This window comes from Accipiter gentilis, chromosome 4 (assembly GCF_929443795.1).
Source record: "Accipiter gentilis chromosome 4, bAccGen1.1, whole genome shotgun sequence".
Taxonomy (NCBI): domain Eukaryota; kingdom Metazoa; phylum Chordata; class Aves; order Accipitriformes; family Accipitridae; genus Astur; species Astur gentilis.
Genome location: NC_064883.1, coordinates 35,924,583 through 35,944,257, shown reverse-complemented (window position 1 = coordinate 35,944,257; position 19,675 = coordinate 35,924,583). Strand labels below are relative to the sequence as shown.

General features: G+C 37.3%; 1 protein-coding gene across 2 annotated transcripts in view; it reads left to right on the top strand.

The window, feature by feature from the left end:
* The window catches only part of WDR37 (WD repeat domain 37), a 48,862-nt gene extending 30,855 nt beyond the window's left edge, over positions 1 to 18,007 (top strand). For both annotated transcript variants that reach the window (XM_049798802.1, XM_049798803.1), the window contains 4 exons: positions 406 to 547; positions 12,454 to 12,588; positions 13,257 to 13,371; positions 14,751 to 18,007. In XM_049798802.1, coding sequence (XP_049654759.1) covers positions 406 to 547; positions 12,454 to 12,588; positions 13,257 to 13,371; positions 14,751 to 14,882 — 524 coding nt within the window. In that variant the 3' untranslated portion in view covers positions 14,883 to 18,007. The remainder of the gene's footprint in view (positions 1 to 405; positions 548 to 12,453; positions 12,589 to 13,256; positions 13,372 to 14,750) is intronic.
* Positions 18,008 to 19,675: the final 1,668 nt, after the last annotated feature.

Sequence of the window (19,675 nt, the reverse complement as noted above, 5' to 3'; positions counted from 1 at the left end):
GCTCAATGTTGTAATGGTTTCTAAAATTCCGACCTTGTAAATCCTCTGAGCATGAATTTGTGTTCTTTTAAGCTTGTGATATAACCTATTAAAGTAGTTGTTTTTAAACTGAATGTAGCTGTATTTTAGTTCTTGCAAAATGCTTTTGCTGTGTTCATGGCATATTAAGTAGCATTAACCTATCGCTACTTAATAATAATAATGTGAAATGAGTAGTGGATGTTTTTGCTTTTAAATACAGTTCCAAACTTCTACAGCAGTAGTAACATTAAAGTTCAGAATGATTATTACTGTTCTCTTCTGTTTGGGGAAAAAAGAAAAAATCACCAGCATTTCATTCCAAGTGTATGTGGAAATGAAAAGTCTTATTTTCATTACCTTACATGTTCTCATCTGTGATTGTAGGGCATGACCAAGAGCTAACACATTGTTGTACACATCCCACCCAACGTCTTGTGGTGACATCATCACGCGATACAACCTTCCGTCTGTGGGATTTCAGAGATCCTTCTATCCATTCTGTGAATGTCTTTCAGGGCCACACAGAGTAAGTGACAGTTCCTTCACAGGTTTTTTACAAGTTCCAAAAGTACAAATGCATTCAGTTGCTAATCTGAACAAAACTGTTCCTGTGCTCTTTTTGAGGTACTAAGCTCATTCCCCTGTTTTATGACACTGATTTTCAGAGAAACCCCTAACTCTCCTTCAAATGTAGCACAGCAGTACTTAATTTCCAAAACAGCAGCCAGGGCTCTTGGTGTGATATTGCTTATATAGTAAGTCTAGACAAAACTCCTTACAATTAAGGTAATTTAAGGTATGAGGTGTTTTTCGGCATTGGTTATGCTTGTAGTTTAGGGGTATTGCTGTAATGCAGCTGATCAAGCAGATTACCTCTACTTGTCATGATACTCGGTGTGAAATAAAGGTTACTTGTTTGGAACCAGTGGAAAAAAAAGGCAGGATTAGTTTTTACTCTTCAAGCTAAAGCTTCTAACTTGTACATAAAATAAGAAACTAAAGTAAGGGCACTGATTACCATGTTCTGTCAAAACAGTTGTTTTGGCGTAACATTTTTAGTTACCAATTTAGACTTTACGCTATTATACTGGCTACTGTTGAATATCAGCAAAGGTAGTCATGCGACTCTACGTTACAGTGTTGACTTACCTTTCTGTTAATCAGAGCTTTGACACGTGGAAACTGCAGGAGTGACTTTGAAATACTTTACCCATGGAAGCTATTTTGTTTTTTAAAGATTTTGGAATGTTTGAACTTGACTGTTTCAGAAACAGATTTCACCTCCGTTCTTCAGAATAAAATATGATTGTTAATCCTAGCTCAAAACAAAAACCACAAATATTTATTCATGTTTCTATTTTTTGTTAATTCAAATGTGTAGTTTCCATTACGACTGAGTTTCAGTATCCAGTTTCTTATTTCCCTAGCTGTTGTCTAACCTATATATAAAGTAAAACCTCTTTAAACGCTCCTGCCCTGGACTCCTCAACTTGATAAATTATTTGATGCATGACAATCATCCCATATAAGTAGCCATCTTCTTCTGATAGAAGAATAAGCTTAATTTTGTGGTCTGCATCCTAGAATTTTTTCATACCATCATTGCTATACTCTTCTATCACTAATTCTAGAATGACTTGTAGAAGTTGGAAGTTTTTGTGTTCATTGATTGATGCTTGCTCGTTGTTTTTTTGGGGTTTTTTTTGGTTTTTTTTTTAGGCAATTACTTTGTCCCAGGACACTTTTTCAGAGAAAGGAATGTGATTGACATTAGTGTTTTTCCACATATATGCTGAGACCAAGTGATGTTGATCTGGGTTGATGGTGCATACTGTAAGAGCTGTTAGTTGGTATTTTGGCTTCTATCACTGAGACCTATAAGCTCTCAGGGAGTTTATTTTTTATGAATGGAATAGAACTTGAGCAACCTCTTTGGTCGCTCTTATTCCAGCTTCTAATTGTCTTTGTGTTTGTCTGATGTATTGTCTGTCTCCATTTTGTTCTTTGAAGGTGTGAGTTTTTAGCATTGACATAGGCTTTTTCATCAAATACACTCTAACTTTTAAGAGTCTCAAAACTGGCTTTACTTTTTAAAGGCTAAGGTTGTTCAGCACTCTGTTTTGTCAAAGAGACAATTCTGTTACAGAAGATGAGTATTTCACTGTGGAATGGAGTCAGAGGGGAGTCGGGAGCTCTGTATTTTGCAGTCGAGACATGCTTTGAGGGATTCTATTTTTGGTCCATTATTGTACTGCCTATTGGCAAAATGTTTTTTAATTACTCTCTAATCAACACTATTAACAATATTCTCACATTAAGCGCATAAGAAGAAACTGTTTGTTGACTGGAAAATACATACACACAAGACGTTTTTTGGCTTTCCTGAATATCTATCGGAATAATTTGCCAAGCTTTCAATATTTTGTTAGGCTCTTGGAATCAGTTCTGTAAATTGGATGTTACAGTCGTTAACGCTGATGATTTAAAGTCCTCAGCTGTAAGTTTTGACAGCCTCTTGCTAAGTAGTACCTGATGAATAGCTGTCTAGAGCTGATGGAGCAACTCTCTCTTTTCCCCCCTGTGCATGTCACCAGACCAACTCCCAGTGCATTAAACCAATATAACTAGGTGCCAGACATCTCCATCGTGAGGCCAGCGTACGGTGTTTGTTGTGCTGTAGCCCCCAAAACCTTACTCGGTCCCGAAGCTCCTTCCCACGAGGGATCCAAAACCACCACCGAACCCCAGCAACACATGGCGCAGCCTTCCAGTTCCCTTCCCTCCCGCCCTCTTGGATGCTGCCGGGCCCTCGCTTCTCTCCGGAGTGAAGTAAAGCTCCTCCCGGGGGGGGGCGGGGGGCTCTTCTCCGCGCCGCAGAACGACACCGGGGACCGGAGAGCGGGGTCAGCGCTGGCCGGACGCCCCGGGCCGGGCCTGGCGCCGCCCTCCCCCCCGGGCGCCAGCAGGTGGCGCCACCGCCCTGCCGGCCGCGCCCTCCCCCCCCCTCGGTGGAAAACCGCACAAATTGGGGGGGCGGGCAGGCCTATGTGGATAGTGTCCTTTCAACGTCCCTTTTAGTAGCCTTAACGAGTTAGATTTAGTCAAAATGGCACGTTACCTTGTAAAAAATCTAGCAGGATGATGCTGATGTCTTGAGAGACTAAAGAATCCTGTTACATGCAGAGTATGATTTTATGAAGTTAATGGACATCTGAAAATGGAAAGCAGTTGCCGTGCATTGCTTTGTCCGATGAAGTGATGTTCTGTCAGAATAGGGGTGTGTGTGTGTGTCAGCTATGAGAGATTATTTGTATTTTAAGTAAGCGGACTAAGAAATCACCTATTGTTCTGGTGTTCTGAGCATGCAACTGCTTGCTTTATTAAAAGCAGAGTATTTCTTACAGTCTACTACTGTGACAGTCCGAGAAAAGAAATTCTTCTCCAGTAAGGCCAGAAGGAATCTGTTGTGATCAGCATATCTGTCTCGAGCTTCTTGCATTGATGCCTGTTTTCAATTAGGAGGTAATTCTAGTAGCATTGCCACCTGTATGTTACGTTGTTCCAATGATAAAGATTTCAGCTTAGCCCTTGGTAAATTCCGTAAGTTGCTCATCCCAGTGCTTACTTAACCTCCCTGTTAAACCTTTTTTGCATCCCTAGTCTGAGTTTGTCTAGCTTCAGTTTCTAGTTGCTGGATTTCATCTTGAAGAGATTTGTTTCCTATATTACAAGATACTCAGGTGATGATAAAAGTTTCCTGTATTCTCTTCTCTACAAATCACCAGTTCTTTTTTATGTTACCTATTTTGCCTCAAAGTATGTTTTCTAATATATCCTGACATTTATATATCCACAGATCAAGTTTAGTACATTCGTAGTACTTTTGCACGTCAAGCCTGCGTTGGGTTGAGTCTTCAAAGTACATTCAGGTCTTTTTCGAAGTTGCATCTTCCTAGGGAAGTCTCCAAATCTGTAAACATTGCTTGTTTACATTTTTCATAAATATGACTGTTTCAGTTCAGTACATGACTTACCTGCCTGTGCCCTGCTTCCATAGCGATAAAAATATCTTGTCACATTTTCTTTTAGGTTTGCCGTGCCCCCAGGTTGTCTCACTTGCTTATTCTCTACTGATTAAAAAATAGTGAAATGGTGTGGAAATAAGACCAGTTTTTTCCTAAGTATAAATCTTTGTTATTGTCTGATTTTGTGTGTGCACCAATAGGAATTTATATTAATCCTGTTTAACTGCTGTTAATCCCCAGTCACATCGCTCTATGAGACGTTTAACAGAGCCCTGGGAAAAGGTTACATTTATATTATCATCCAGACACTGACTTGTTGCATGTTAATTAAATTGACTTCCTGAGTTAAAGCTTCCAAAACTTATACTGGGGACTCAAATTCCAACACCTTTTTCTCAGCAGATACTGCTTTAAAATACATGTGTGATAATATTTAGCACCAGCTGTTCTCCTATTGAGAAATTACTGAATGTAGAGGTTATTGATTAGAACTCTTCAAGTTGAACTAAGGTTTTGCTCTGAAGAGCAAAATGATTCTGGCATCTACACGGCAATTTTCATTCCTGCTTCACTTCTGCTTTTGTTTGCTGACCCCTGCACAGCTGTGTCTTGTTGGGGCTCTGAAGGCCCTTCTTTTTCCAATGTGGTGACCTAGTTGAACAACTCTGGCACTGACATGCTCTTGCATATGTGCTTGATAAGGTTTTTCTGTCTTTTCAAGTAGTCCGCATATACTGAGGTCTATCGTGATGTGCAGAGCCTTCTAAAATGTTCATGTTGGAAATCTTTACCATTTGTAGCTTAAAAAAAATAATCTTAGTCTGTACAGGTCCAGTCAAGTACTTTACAGACTTTATACATTTGTTCTGAGAGTTTAGTAACACTGCAAATAAATGAATACCCTATTGGCAACAGAATGCTCATTAGCTAGTAGATTCATATACATCTTTTAAACCATACACCTCTTTTGCTGTATATTTGTAGTGTGTTGATGCTTATATGCTGCTTAAGAGTTACTTGGTAAATATTGAAGTGTTTTGTTTTGTTTAATGACCATCAAAGGTACACAGAGGTTGGGCACATGTTTCTTGAAATGCTTGAATAAAAAGGTGCAGGACTTCCAAGTCTGGGCTTGCAAATATCATCCTTCAAAGAGTAAAATGTTGTCTTCAGAAGCAGCTTTGGGTTGCTATCCTTATGTGAATGTCCTTTGTTAACACTTCTTGATTGTTCAGTATATAGTTATGCACCAACTTGTCATGATGATTAAATGCATTTTTGGCTTTAAAAAAAAAGTAAATTTGAGCAGGTACTTTTGACCTAGCCAGAAAAAATTACAAAGTTTGTTTACGACTTCTCAAACTTACTGATCTTTGTAGCTGGATTGAGCCAGTGCGTCAAACATGAATGTTTGTTAGCTGCTGAATCCATATCTTTGTGTTACTTTCTGAGCAAACTCGGAGAAAAAATTGCTGAAAGTGGATCTTATGTTATTTCTGACAAAGAGCTGAACGAGGTGGCTTATAGCATTTTCAGACTACAGCATATTCTTCTTCCTTTCACTCTGGTTGTGTCTCTGGATATGTAGCTGGATGGTGAGTTGTGCTTCATCCTGAGAACTTTGAAACTAGAGAATTGCAAATCTGTCTTGCTTCTTCAACTTATCTTCAAACTCCTATGCTTGCTGGAAAGTCTGAATTAAAAAAATGTAAAAATAATTAAGCAGCAGCTGATTAGGATGCTGGGCTGAATTCTGACATTTAGTGAATTGGGAATTAATGTCAAAATGGCATTCTGCATCAAGAGAATAATAATTGCTTTAATTCTGTGGACGCTCAAGTTTGCCAAGGTCAGCTGGCTTTCCCAGATTCTTTATTCTGCAAGATTTAGTTCTCATACCTTGATATGTGTTTGTCTTGTTCACCAAGTCATGGCAGGGGGGAAAAGCCTTCTCTTCAGGCAGCAGTGTCATTAGACATCCCTGATGGAAAGTAGTCTTATTCTAGATATCCCCAATATTACAAGGTCGCTGTTAGGTATTCTTACTCAGCCACATTTTCTTGGTGAAGCTAAAGCATATCTAGATGCAGTTCTAAAAATGCAAGTTTTGCACCTTTGACTAAAAGCTGTGCTAGGAAAAGGAATCTTTTGTGCCAAACACAATGTCACAAGTTGGGTGCTGTCAGTGGACTTTGACCAGTTTAAAGCATCTGTTCTTTTCAAGATAGTTCTGTTCTTGCTTCAGCTATTAACGCCATCAATGATGCTTTGTCTACTATTTTTCTGTTGTTCCTAATCAAAGAATGCCTTAGGCATTCACCGTGTGTATATCTCTCAATCCAGCTTCTGCAAGAAATGCAAAATTTTTCTGATGAAACAATCAGTAAGGCTTGGGGAGAAAACTGAATAACTAGGTGATTCTGATATTACTGTTGGTATTCCTACCTTGTTCTGTCTGCTGTTTTTTATTTTCTCTTGTATTTCATTGAAAAAGCCTCCAAACTTGGCTTTCAAACACTGTTCTGATCCCACATTTGCATGTTGCATATTCTTTAAATGAAGATTATGGCCTGGACTTTGAGCTCTAGGGTTAGCTTTTTTAAATTTTGTGTTTCTAAACATGTACATATAAAAACCTTTTGGTTTACGCTTATTACATACATGTAACAGCACATGTTAAGGTTTCAACAGTTTTCTTAGAGTTGTTAGCAGCCTTATTAGCTGATAGCTCAAGCATCCAGCTTTGAATTTGTCTAACTTCCCATGTTGTTAACTTCTTTGTGTATCTGTTTCAGGACAGACTGTGGCCAGTATGTTTTACATGCCTTCAGCTCATCCAAATTACCTGTCTTTGCTCTCTTGCACAACTTGAATAGCCCATTTTCTCTACTAACCTTCCCCCAAGTCAGTGCTGTCATGGAGTTGTCGAAGTGCTGAAAAAGCAATCCAGAAGATAATATTCTTTGATAATTTTGTTTCCTTTATGCTCTTGAACCTTTTCTGTTGTCATTGGTGAGCTTCCTCATGGTAAAAATTGCTTCCTAATTAATAAAGAAATGTAAAAAATTGAATAAACTACTCCTTAAGCTATAAGAGTAAGTGCTTAAGATTAAAAGCCCTGTAGCTAAAATTAAAAAAAAAACCCTTTAGGTGTTTTATTTTGGGGATTGGGGTATGTAACAGAAAAAGTTTGACTGTATTCAGTGTTAGCCATTGTCACTCACATTGTCAGTCACTTTAAAAAAGATGTATGCAATAAATCTGTATCCAGTTGCTTATGAGTGCTTTAAGCTTCACTACAATAGATTGAGAGAATCTTAATTCAATTCTTGAATGCATGCACTAAAAAGTGCTATGATTTTTTTCAGATGACCCACAAAAGAGCATAGCCAAAGGCCTTTTCTTTGTATCATATTGAGTGGAGCATAACGTTTTATAGCGTGTTGTCATTCTAAAGCTTACATAACAGATGCAGCAATACTGCAAGGATAAATGGACCTTTTTTATCCCATCATAAATGTAATGCAATTGATTTTTAAAAATTTCTGCACCTTAACTAATTTACTAACTTGCCATTGAGTAATTCTCATAAAAGCTAGTTATTGGTTTCAATCCTGTATCATTTTATTATTTTAAGACAATAGTGAGAAAAGGAGATGCTGGCAGTTTTCTCTAAATGTCATGAAACACATATCTCTGGAATAGACGTTGATTTAAATGCTTAAAAAAATGACTTTTCAGTGCTAACAGTCATCTCTGAATTCCCGCACTCCCCCTTCTGTGTTAATTCCTTCATGGCTTGTTCTTACTGTTTCTCAAGTTGGAGAAAAAAGCTCTGCTGATATTTGGAGATAAATCCACAGACTTTGGGAATTGTGTGTTTAGCTCTTCCTGGAATCAAGTGCCTTTAGTGCTTTTAAAACCTGAATGCACAATCAAACTTGGATGTATTGGTGTGGTCCTTACATGGGACTCCTGCGGCCAATGTCATTGCCCTTTAAGATGGGCAAACTGTTGTCCATATCTGGAGTTTTAAACCCAGGTTGTGGCTTCCCCGCAGGCTGCAGACTATTCTGTGTGGGGATACGCTTTGTTCCCCTAAAAGAAAGGAAACTATTGTGCAGGAAATGCTGTCCCAGGTAGCTTCCTTTAGGTTTTGTTCCTGTATTTTACTACCTAAAATGAGAGGCATATTTGAGGACTCGAATTTTGCTGTTTAACTACAATTTGGTGTACATTGAATAAATTTATCTGAAAGCTCTGTTTTAATCCATTTTCTCCAGAACTTCATCCCACACACGGATTAATGCTTATGAGTAGATGCCTTTTCACAGGCATGAAAACATGTTGTCTCCCAGTGTTCAACAGTACATCCCAGTACATGTTGCAAATCAAAATGGAAAGAGCAGTGTTAACTTTTTTTGGTGCATTGCCAATAAGGGTTCTGTGTCAGCATTTCATGGTCCAACATTTTCAATGTCTTTTTTTTTCTTTTTTTTTTTTTTCTTCCCCTATGTGTGAAATTTCAGCAGATTGTTATGCAAAACAGTTTTGTGTCTCAGTGTGACTGGGGAGACAGCTGTTCGGCCTAATGAGGAGTGCTAGCACTACAGTATTTCTGTTGATTGAGACCCACGGAGGGAGCAGGATATTCGAGGCCAGGCAGCGGTGTGTGGTGAGGAAGTGCCACGCTGTCAGCTGGAAGTACACGCTCGACTGCTCCCTATGACAAGATAAATGAGTTTTGCTGGGGTTTGGCGGAGGCTGAAGCTTTTCTGGAGAATAGTTGTAGCACACCAAACTCCCTGTGGGACCCATGGTTTGAAGTGTCATAAGACTGCTTCTTCTTTGCCAGTTTTTTTTTTAATGTCCTACAATACCTGTCATCTTTTTGAGTTATTAAAAACCTAATGTCTTCTAGCATTTCATTAATATGGGGTCTGATGATCTGTTGTTGACACTTCTTTTTATAGCCAAGGGGATGTTAACCACAGTTTTATCTGGGTTAGAACAAACTGAAGACTAGTCTAAACAGAAAGTAAAACTAGCCACATGAAAATACATGAAAAAGTCTTTTAATTTTCATGATATGAGTGGGGTTAGGGAGGCAATACTTTTGAAAGGTTATTTGTATATTGGTTGCTCTACCAACTTCTTTTTTCTCACACAGACTTTGCTTCCCTTTCTTCTCACCTTCCCCCTTTAGTTGGGCTGAAATCCTGTTTTAGTTTGTAAATAGGAAGTGGCCTTTCTTCTTGTTGCTATTTTTGTCTTAGTTAAACAAACCAAAAAATGAGATGAGATGTATCTGTCTCGCCTTAAGAGGTGCCCCAGTTTGGAATAGCAGAGGAGACAAAGCATGATCTGTAGTGCATAAGAAAGCCTATAAGCACAGCACTTGCTCATGTTTTCTTAAGTCTCAGTAGTGTTGCACATGTTCTTGAATTTATGTGGTTTTTTTTAAATATTAACTCAATGTGTTCCGCTTCAAAAACACAAAACCAAAAAAATCCACCTGGTCTTTTCTCAGATGACAGTCAAGTGGTGGTAACCCTCCCCAGAGCTGTCAAGTTTGTGAGAACGATACTGCTTTTGTCTTTTCTAGTCTTGGTGTTAAGTTACTTAAAACTTCTAGTCTTGCAGTCTTAGTTTGAAAATGAGCTATCTTTGAGAATTGAATTGAGTGTATCTATAGGTTTCCCTGGAAGAGTAATGTTTCATTTTTTTAAAGCATAATATCTAGGTCTGTTATGCAGTACATCCATATAGTTTTCTTTGAAACTGTGACCAAAATTCTTGATCATAAACAGTGGGTTCAGTAAAAAGTGCTTTTGTATCTAGCCTTTGAATTCAAAGCTCCTTATGAAAAAGGCTGTTTTCATAGTCAGGTGCGCTTGCAAATAGCGCATATCCCAGCCTTCAGTGCCTTAGAGGGTTGAACTGTTGGGAGGGTCAGCAGAGGACTAAGACCACTAAACACCTTTAAAGATGTCACTGAAAACAGACTGGCGGCCTTCCCTTTGCTTTTCTATCGCTTATCCAGTCACCAGAGAGAGCTACAGCAGAACTTAATTGCATTTTTATTTTACAAACTTTTTCTTAGTGTCCTCAATAATATCTGAATGAGTAGTTAAACTGAAAGCAGTACAGAAAAGTATTTTATTTTCTTTTGAGAGTCTTTTTGTTTTTTACAGGAGCAGTAAAGGTCAGGCTAACCTAGAGTTGGCATTCTGTTTGCATGGTGATAATTTTGAAATGTTTTCATTTGAAAAATGATAAATCTAAGAATGAGAGAACTTTATGTGGGCAGAGAAACTTAACTATGTTTGACAGTGATAAGTGATAAAGGAGAACCAATATGAGATCAAAGAAGCTGGAAAGCTGTTTAAAGTTGTGAAAAAAAGCATCCAAAATTGGAGGGTTATTTTAAGACAGTTTCATAACATAGTCCAATTGCAGTTGGAGTAAAACGTATGATGAGAAAACAGATCAGGTTTCTGTGTTGGCAGCAGAATACTAAAACACTGTATATTTACTCACCTGGAGCTTTTCTGTGACTTGAATTCCTTATACTGTTGTGTACAAGAAGGTCTCCCAATGTGTGTGCAAAGTATGGAGACTTAATAGTGAATTTTAAACTTAAAAACATTGTTTCAAATGTATTACAGCAGTATAGAGTTCAGTGAAAGTCTGAAACATTTTACTGAGATATTTTTCAGCTTGTATAAAGAACTAGTGAGGAGAGAAATGCAGACATTAGTAAGTTTAATGGAGGTCAGGCTCATGGAAGACAAGTTCAGTGCTAAGGACATACCATCCCTATTCTGCAGTAACTTGACTACGTGAATGAGTTTTCTTCCCAAATGCAAAAGTGCCTGATGAAAGAGACTTGTGAGTTGTGGCCTTTATGTCCAGAAGATTAGGTGAAGACTTCTTGGTTCTTCTTGTAATCATCTCCCTGGTAGCTTAGCTGATAATGCATTAGGAAACTTGGTATCATGAATAAAGTGGGCTTTCATCCTAATTAAAACTTAATTTGGTGTCAATTTAAATTAAGAGCCTTGCATAAACTGGTCCATTGTGACCTGGCTAGTGCTAATCTCAATCAGCAGCTTGGATAGGACATGAATTCAAATTTCTGCAGAACAACGAAAGTGACAGTAACAACTGACAACTTAAATTAAAATTACTAAATTCTAAGAAATTGATGTGCATGACCCAAGTTACAAGATAGGTCATTAAATCAAATCTGTAGAAGCAAAGTTGAGAAGCCTTCCCTAATGATTTTAGGGAGACACAAAAATGCTTTGTTAGTACATTGTGTGGGCAGAAAATAACTGGTTTTGAGTTGGGAATTCATGCAATACTAAAATGAAAATAGTAGTACAAAAACTTTAATTGGTTAGTATGAAATAATAGGTAACAGATTTTAAAAAAATAATCAGCTCATCATCGGGAGAACTGTTCATTTGAGCTCAGCGGTGTACTGTTCTTTGAAAGCATAAAATACAAAGATAGTAAAATTCTAAAATAAAATTCTTTATATAATCTCTTCTGAAAGTAACATGTTGCACTTGCAGCTGGTAGGATTATTCTTGGGAGTCTTTCTCTGGCTGCCCTTTTGCATTTATAGACATCATGGGTGAAATCTGAAGACCCGTCTGGTTGTGTTTCTTACTACTACTACTTGCCATTTTTTATCTGACTGTCAGACTTTGGCTACTTGTAAACAGGAATAGAAATCACAATTAGAAAATATTAGATTGCTGTAGCTATTGCTAGTGGAGTTATAATGGAAGCTCTGTGTATGTATTACAACATGTTTAGGTGTGTGTACAAAATAGCTTTAGCTACATCTCGGACAGGTATTTTGGATTTCCTCAGTGTCTGTGCTGTGAATGACAAATGCCTGTGAGGTAGTTCTACAGAATTCTTTGGATGGAAAATAAAAGAACTTGACTACTAGTCTCAAAACACTTGAGAGGAAGAATTGTACTGTATGCTACTAAATCAGTTTTGGTTGCCTGATAAGCCTACTGGACGTTAATACAGAACTACAAAAGTGAATTAAGGTTTCAAGACTGGACATGTTTAGCTCATATTAGGATCAGTGGAATATGAGAGATGCCACCAGAGTGACTCTTCACTGTTAGGCTTCTTTTCTTAGCTCTTGGGCCGGTCTTCTTGTAAGAATATTTTTTAATTCTGAAATACCCACTTGGAGTTTTAGTATTTCAGGTTACTTTTGTTGAAAAAAACCCACCAAACAAAAAAACAAACAAAATAACCCCCGGCAAGTTACATTTTAAAGGAAGCACAGGAACAGAAAATAGAACTTGAAATCAGATGCTAGTTTAAAAAAGAACGTTAGGGCTTGATGTCTTTCTTTTTGCTCCTGATTGTTTAGCACTGTGACATCTGCAGTTTTCACTGTGGGAGACAATGTTGTTTCTGGTAGTGATGACCGTACTGTAAAAGTTTGGGATTTGAAAAACATGAGGTCTCCTATTGCAACGATCCGTACAGATTCTGCAGTCAACAGGTAATCAGATCTCTGAGTTACTATTTTTCTTAATTAATGTTTACTTAATTAATTCTTAATTTCTCTCATACATATGAATGGTTCAAAGCTGTGCCAGGGCAAGTTTAAACTGGACATTAGGAAGCATTTCTTTAACAAGAGGCTTGTCAAACAATGGAACAGGCTTCCTAGAGAGGTGGTTGATGCCCCAAGCCACTCAGTGTTTAAGAGATATTTGGACAATGCCCTTGATAACATGCTTTAACTTTTGGTCAGGCAGTTGCACTAGATGATCGTTGTAGGTCCCTTCCAACTGAATTGGTCTCTTTTATTAATTCACTGAATATATATTCAATTTTAGTCGCTAAAATTAAAGTTGAGATTTGTGAGATTCTGCAAAAGGTCTGAAGTGGTTTTATAAAATGCAGGTGTAGTCAACATTAATTTTCAGTAATTACATAGTATTGCTTTTCTGAGATTTTTTTTTACACGGGGTGCAGATGTTAAGACTGTTTGAGCATCTAGTACAATGGAAAACACCTTAATGGTTTAATGCTTTTTTAACTTGTGAACTCTAATCAGGAAAAATTCAGCTGTATAACTTCCCATGAGCTTAAACTTGTACTGTCAAGTTTTATTTGCCAGACTCACTGTTTCGTATGTAACCTACTTTTGTCTCTTCTGTGCAGGATTAACGTATGTGTTGGCCAAAGAATTATCGCCCTTCCACATGACAACCGACAGGTTAGATTATTTGACATGTCAGGAGTGCGATTAGCGCGTCTCCCTCGCAGTAATAGACAGGTAACTGAATATTTATAGCCTTCAAGTATGTCTGTTCTTGTTTCATAAAAGATTAAAAGTAGGATTTGGTCTCCATAGCTTAAAAGCTGAGCAAATGCTGAAAGACACTTGTCTATACAAATATGCTGTTGTTAGTTATTGAAAATGACCAACATGCAAATAAGTAACATATTTTGAATTTTTTAAATTGGAATTTGAAATGATGTTTCAAGTGGATTTCATCATAATTTTTCTCCTTACTAAAGTGAAACTAATGTCTGCCTTCTCTATGAAATGGAAAAAATGTATAAGAGCATTCCAAATGTGTTTTAATGTCTTGGTGTGAATCATGTCACTCACTAGGAGGTTTAATTTTATTTTTTTTCAATTACACAGTGTTATATAAAGAAACATAAAAGGAAAAAAGTGGGGGTCAGTTTTGTGAGCTCACCTTGTATGATTTGGGGGTAAATCTTATTTTTTCCTTCCTTGCTCATGCACGTGCATTCTTGATACTTGGTACCACGTACTATAAACCATCCTTGCTGGAGCCATCAAATTTTGTGCATTTGTGGTGCTATTTAGCATGGCAAGCATCACTAATGGAGTAAATTATAGTAAGTGAAATTAGTCAGATTATGCCACTTCAGTAGGCTTTTTTTGGGTGGATTCAGCAGCTCTTGACAGAATTTAGGAAGGGGTTTTAAGACTTACTTAGTCTTTTTTAGTCTTTTTCTAGTTTAGGTTTTTTTAGTCTATTGTTTAGTCCTGATTTTTCTTTTTTTTTTTTTTTTCTTTTTTTCCCCTTAATATTTCCATTCAGGCTGACACTACTGAAATCATGGCAAATTTTTATTTGGAACTTAAATGTTGGTCAGAACCCTCCTTGGGGCATTTTTGTTACTATTGGACTTGAACAATAGATAAGGCATTGCTTTTCCTCAGTATGACATTCTTCCTGCTGTAGTATTATCCTTTCTGAATTATGAACATGATGGACACTTAATTTTGCAGGTTTATAACAAAGTAGTTGCCAGCAAGTAGTTCCATATTTTAAGATTTCTTTTATAAATAAAAATGCTAAAATCAAAATTCAATTTGCTTTTGTAAATAAAATGTAATTAGATAGCAAACATACCTTGGAAAACTCAAAAGTTTTGGTGCACATGTTTGTATACTTCTGTCATTATGGATCTGGTGCTGGTATTAAGGAGCCTCATCGTTATAAAGATTTTTACCTTGCAGATGAAGATAACAATGACCTCTAGGTTTCTCAAGTACCGTTTTTGAAAACCAGTGTGAGCATTAGCAAGTTTGCATTTTGAGTTGCACTAACTTGTTGACATAGAAGCTTTCACAATACCTTGTAAGTAATACTGCTATCTCCCATACTGTCGCAGGGCCACAGAAGAATGGTATGCTGCTCAGCATGGAGTGAGGACCATCCAATATGTAACCTCTTCACATGTGGATTTGATCGTCAGGCTATTGGTTGGAACATCAACATCCCTGCTTTGTTACAAGAAAAATGAAATGCTGGATAATTTTTGCATTTTATGTTGCCATGGACTTCTACACTTTCGCAGACTTTTCTGAACACTGGTCTGCTGTCGCTGTAAAAGCTCTTCCTTAAGTGGAGACTTTAGCAAATGTTGTTCTTGTTCCCACATTGTGCACAGTTTGCATGAATTGTACAGAAAATGTGATTTTTTTAAAATTAGTTTGTCTTGTGTATGAACTTTTATATTTTGGCATCCACTGGTCAATATGTTCACTGTTGCATAGAGCACATAAATGTTCATAAGTTATTTAGCATTTAATAGATACACAGTAGGGCATTACATTTGTGACATAAATGTGAAACGTAATTAACGTAGAGAGTGCATAGCAGTCTGTTACATTTTTCCATGACTCTACATATCTGCCTTGTGTTAAAAAGAATCTGCAGGGCTAAAACTTTGAAATGAAGTGTGAATTTCACTAGTTGTATGATTGTAAACATTTTCCTGTCTGCATCTGATTTGGAATACTTTTTTTAAGTGCTGCAGTATAGTGCAACTTCAACTCCATTTTTGTTCCAGTTACTGGAGAAATAGTAGATTTGAGAAGGAAAATGCAAGCAACTTGTAGTGAATATAGACTGCCAGGTTTATTTGGAATGCTTTTTGTACTTTTGCTTCTGAAAAAGAAAAATATTCATTCTGCCCTTCGTATATAAAGTGATTCTGAAATCTCATAGCATTTCATACTAGCAAAAATCCAAAACTTTATGATTCTAATCACTGAAATCTAGTCAAGCAAATTTTGAAGCACTTTAGTTTATAGCTATTGTTATAAACCATTTATGAAAGTTTGACTTTACCAGTGAATGTCAGCTGACCTTTGTAAGAAGGATTGCTTCTTTTTGGTGATCTGCCCAGAAAGGAAATAGTTTTTTGGGGGTTTGGGTTTTTGTTTTTTTGTTTTTTTTTTTTTGTTTTTTTTGGTTTTTTTTTTTTTTAATATACCTACAGTGAGCATACTTTTAATTGTGTTCACTTCCCATATTTTTACTTTGAGCCAGCAATACAAAGTAAATGAGTACTACCTCAGAAACGTATGTTGGTCAAGATGCATTGAATCTCTCTGTAGCCTAGAAAAAAGCACTTTTGGTCTCTGGCTGAAGTACTATCTCTGACATGAGAGGAAAGACAATCATGCTAAACGTGATCCTTAAGATAATTAACACTTAAAGCTAATGGAGCAATATGATAAGTAAACATCATCTGTCACCTTTCTGTTCTCAGCTGTGGCAAGGGCTGCTGCAGTCCCTATTGTGTTCCAAAAGGGGGTAATTAACATAGGTCTCCCTTCTTTCTCCCAAATGACCTTACTCTGGTTTTGCTCCTCACTATGCTTAGCCTTTTTTGCACTGGCAGTGGGGTGTTATACCACAGCTGCTGATTATATAAGTAAATATAGGTGGCAGCTGATGTCTTTGAAAGAACAAAAAGGCTGCTTCAGACAGACACTTCTTTTTAGCTAAAGGGAGATACTGCCCCTAACTGTCTGACATATCACAGTATAAGATGAAGGGTGAGGGTAAGCTGAGGGTGCGCTCTTACGATGGGAATCGTGGAGTTAATGGTGAGTTGGCATAAGATAAGTGTTAGGAACATTTTATCTCATCATTATGATTTCATGAAACTATAGCTGTGCTCATGTCCTCTACAGCACTGTCTATAATGACATTAAAATGGATGTGTTAACTGGTTCTTCTCTTAACTAACATAAAATGCCATTGGAGTGCAATGGGGGGATGAATGCATCATTGAGTAATTGTAGGGTAACTGGGGTCCTAGACATTGTTTTGGAGCATAACATTAAAGAAGCTCAAGGTATTTAATGGAGAGTATATGTAGTGTCTTTATAGTACAGGTCATCATAGTAGCTTGATCCCTTGGTGGTTTTTTTCTGGTTTGGGGTTTTTTTTTTGAGTTGGGTTGGGGTTTTTTTGTTTGTTTGGTTTTTTTTTTTTTGAGATACAAGATATATACAGAATTGTACTGAAGTAATCTTGAAATACCAAAACTAGCGAGGTTGGAGAAGACAGCTGCAGAGTTTTAAGTCTTCTGATAACAAGGGTTAAAGGATGGTGTCAAATTTTATTTTAACTTTTTTGGGGGGGATGTTAACTCTTGGGTAAAGCCATTTGATGTTGGGTTGCAGGTTTTATTCTTTAAGAAAAAAGATTCACTTTTTGTTTTAGTTGGTAATAGAGAGAACTTTAAACAGGTTGATGCTGTTTAAAAAAGAGAAAAATGTCTCTCCAGCCAGTAGAAGCAGTTTCTCCAACATGACCTGCATGTAGTATCTTGAGCAATGACTATCCTTTTATTACCCGAGGTGGAGGAGAGGACAACTGGTTTTGGTCCTGCTAAATTGTCTGTTTCAGGTTGTCTAATACATATGTAATACAGGACCACTAGACTCTATGCAGTTTAATCATCATTGCTGCAAACTTTTTATATCACCAGAGGGACAATCCTCTGGCACCAGGAATGGGATGATTACATGCTTTCACTTTGAAAAAAATCAACCAAACAAGGTGCTAGAGCCACGTTCTTATGAGCAGGCTAATACTTAAATCAGCTAAACACTTAACTATTGCTTAGCTTAATTTTATATACTGTACCGAAGGTTAAGCTGAGGCTGCCATTCCCCTTGAAGTGAATCACACATGAGCAATGGTAGTGAATAATAGTACATTGACTAAATATATGGAAAACATTTCATGACTTTGAATGTTCTAAACAGTGTTTTTCAGCACTGAACAACGTCCAGCATTTCATAAAATGGAGGAGAGTTGCAGTTACAGTTTCAGTATTGTGCAGAATTTCACGGAAAACTAATCACTGGGCAAAATCAAGCTTTTATGTCTTTCTCTCAAGCAATGCACATCAGTTTTCACAAGGTTTGTGTATACCTTACAGTCAGAAAGATCTGGAATGAAACATCTTATTTGTTGCCTAAATCTGTGAAAACTACCTTTTTGGAAAAGGAATTTATAAGTTATGTGGAACCACTTTTTATTATACTACTAATTTGTTTTTAGATGTAAAATGTTTTTCTTCATTATGATTCAAAATGCATTAAAACATTCAACAATTTTTTTTTTGCAAGTTGCTGTTCTTCTGTGTTGCGTTAAGTTTGCTATTAATCTTATTATTTCATTTTGTTAGTAGTCAAAGGATCTTCCTGTCCACTTTCCACTCTTTTCTACTCAAAGTTTGTTTCCAAGGCATTGGTGGGCACAGTTCTTCTGGAAGAAGGCCAGGTCTCTCCCTTACAGTAGGACCTCTGTAGCACAAATGGTCATGCTGCCGGTAAAGTCTATAGACTGAAAAGGTGCTCAGACCTGCATTTATACTGTATATGTATTCCAGTTCTGTATGGAAAAAAAATTGTAATTACATTTTGTTATGCAGATTATGCAAAAGTCTCCATGTGACTTTTCACAGTGCTCTATAAATCTGTATTTTAAATGAAACCTAAACCAGTTTTTATACATTTAGAATACAGCAAAAGTATTGCAAAACTTCTCTCAAGGGGGAACCCCACCATCAGTTTTTCTGTAGGTTAAAATAAAGGTTGTTTGCTTGTTGCACCCATATTATTCAAAACATAAAGCTTTGCAATGTTGAAACAAATCCCCAAAAGCTCGGTGTTGTAGTAAGCCATGCCACTGGGTTTCGGATGCCTAGGCAGAGTGCTGCCTAGCCAGTACCTGAGTGCAGAACATTGCTTTATGCATACTATATTTTCCTTCAATGTGCTTTAGGATCCCGTATTGCCTCATTTCAAATCCTCAAGAGCTTGTGCTCTGGAAAACTATTATTAATCAGTGTCTCCAGTGATACGGACCAGAAATAAAAGACCAAAGTTACAAGGTGGCAAAACTGATGCGAGGGCTTACTTAAGATAACATGCCAAACCCTGTTTATTAGTTGATTTTAATTGAGGGATTTAAATCAAGTCAGGGCTTATTGCAACTGATTTAAACTTGTGATGCTTGTAACCTCCTTAAATCTTTTGATGACCTAAGTTATATACCCTTTACAAAGGCCATTTCTCTTCATCTTTTGAGGGGGAGGGGATTTGAAGATGACTATGTGTTGAAGCCTAGATATTTTTTCTTTTTTTTTTTTTTTTTAAACCTATGAGTAAATAAAGTGCACAAATAAGTGGTTTCAGTAGGATGTCTGTGTTCTAACCTGAAGATGAACTGCAGAAGAACCACTCTGTCATGCATCACAGTTTGCTCTTTAGACTGGCATAGAAATTTTATTTAATCCTCCACTGAGACCAAAGTATGTCACTGAAAAATTATTCAGCCTTGTGATATTTTAAAGTAGTGTTGTTACCTTTTCTAATTCCCACAGGTCGTAGTTTTTGGAACATAAGTAATTTGCAGGAGCTTACAGAGGAAATGCCATTTAATTCAGACTGTAAATCCTGGTCAAAATGTACCAGTGACTGGGAGAGGCATCATACTGGAGAAGTCTGGGTTCTCGCAGATGCGCTGTGGATGCTGCTTGTCAGTGTCCTCTGAGAGAATATCCATTAGTACCAGGACATGCCATTTCTCTGTAGTGAAGAGGTGAGACTGGTGAGCATTTGCAGCACCTAATCCAAGTGCCTGAATTAGCAGCTTAAGCACCTGGGGAGTTTCTGAAGGGTGGTTCAGTCTGCCATCTAGAAGTTAGAATTTAAATACTCAGACTTCCTGCTGGAAAATGGAAATGGTGCAAAGTGTCTGTGATGGCATTTGCAATAGAAGGGAGTT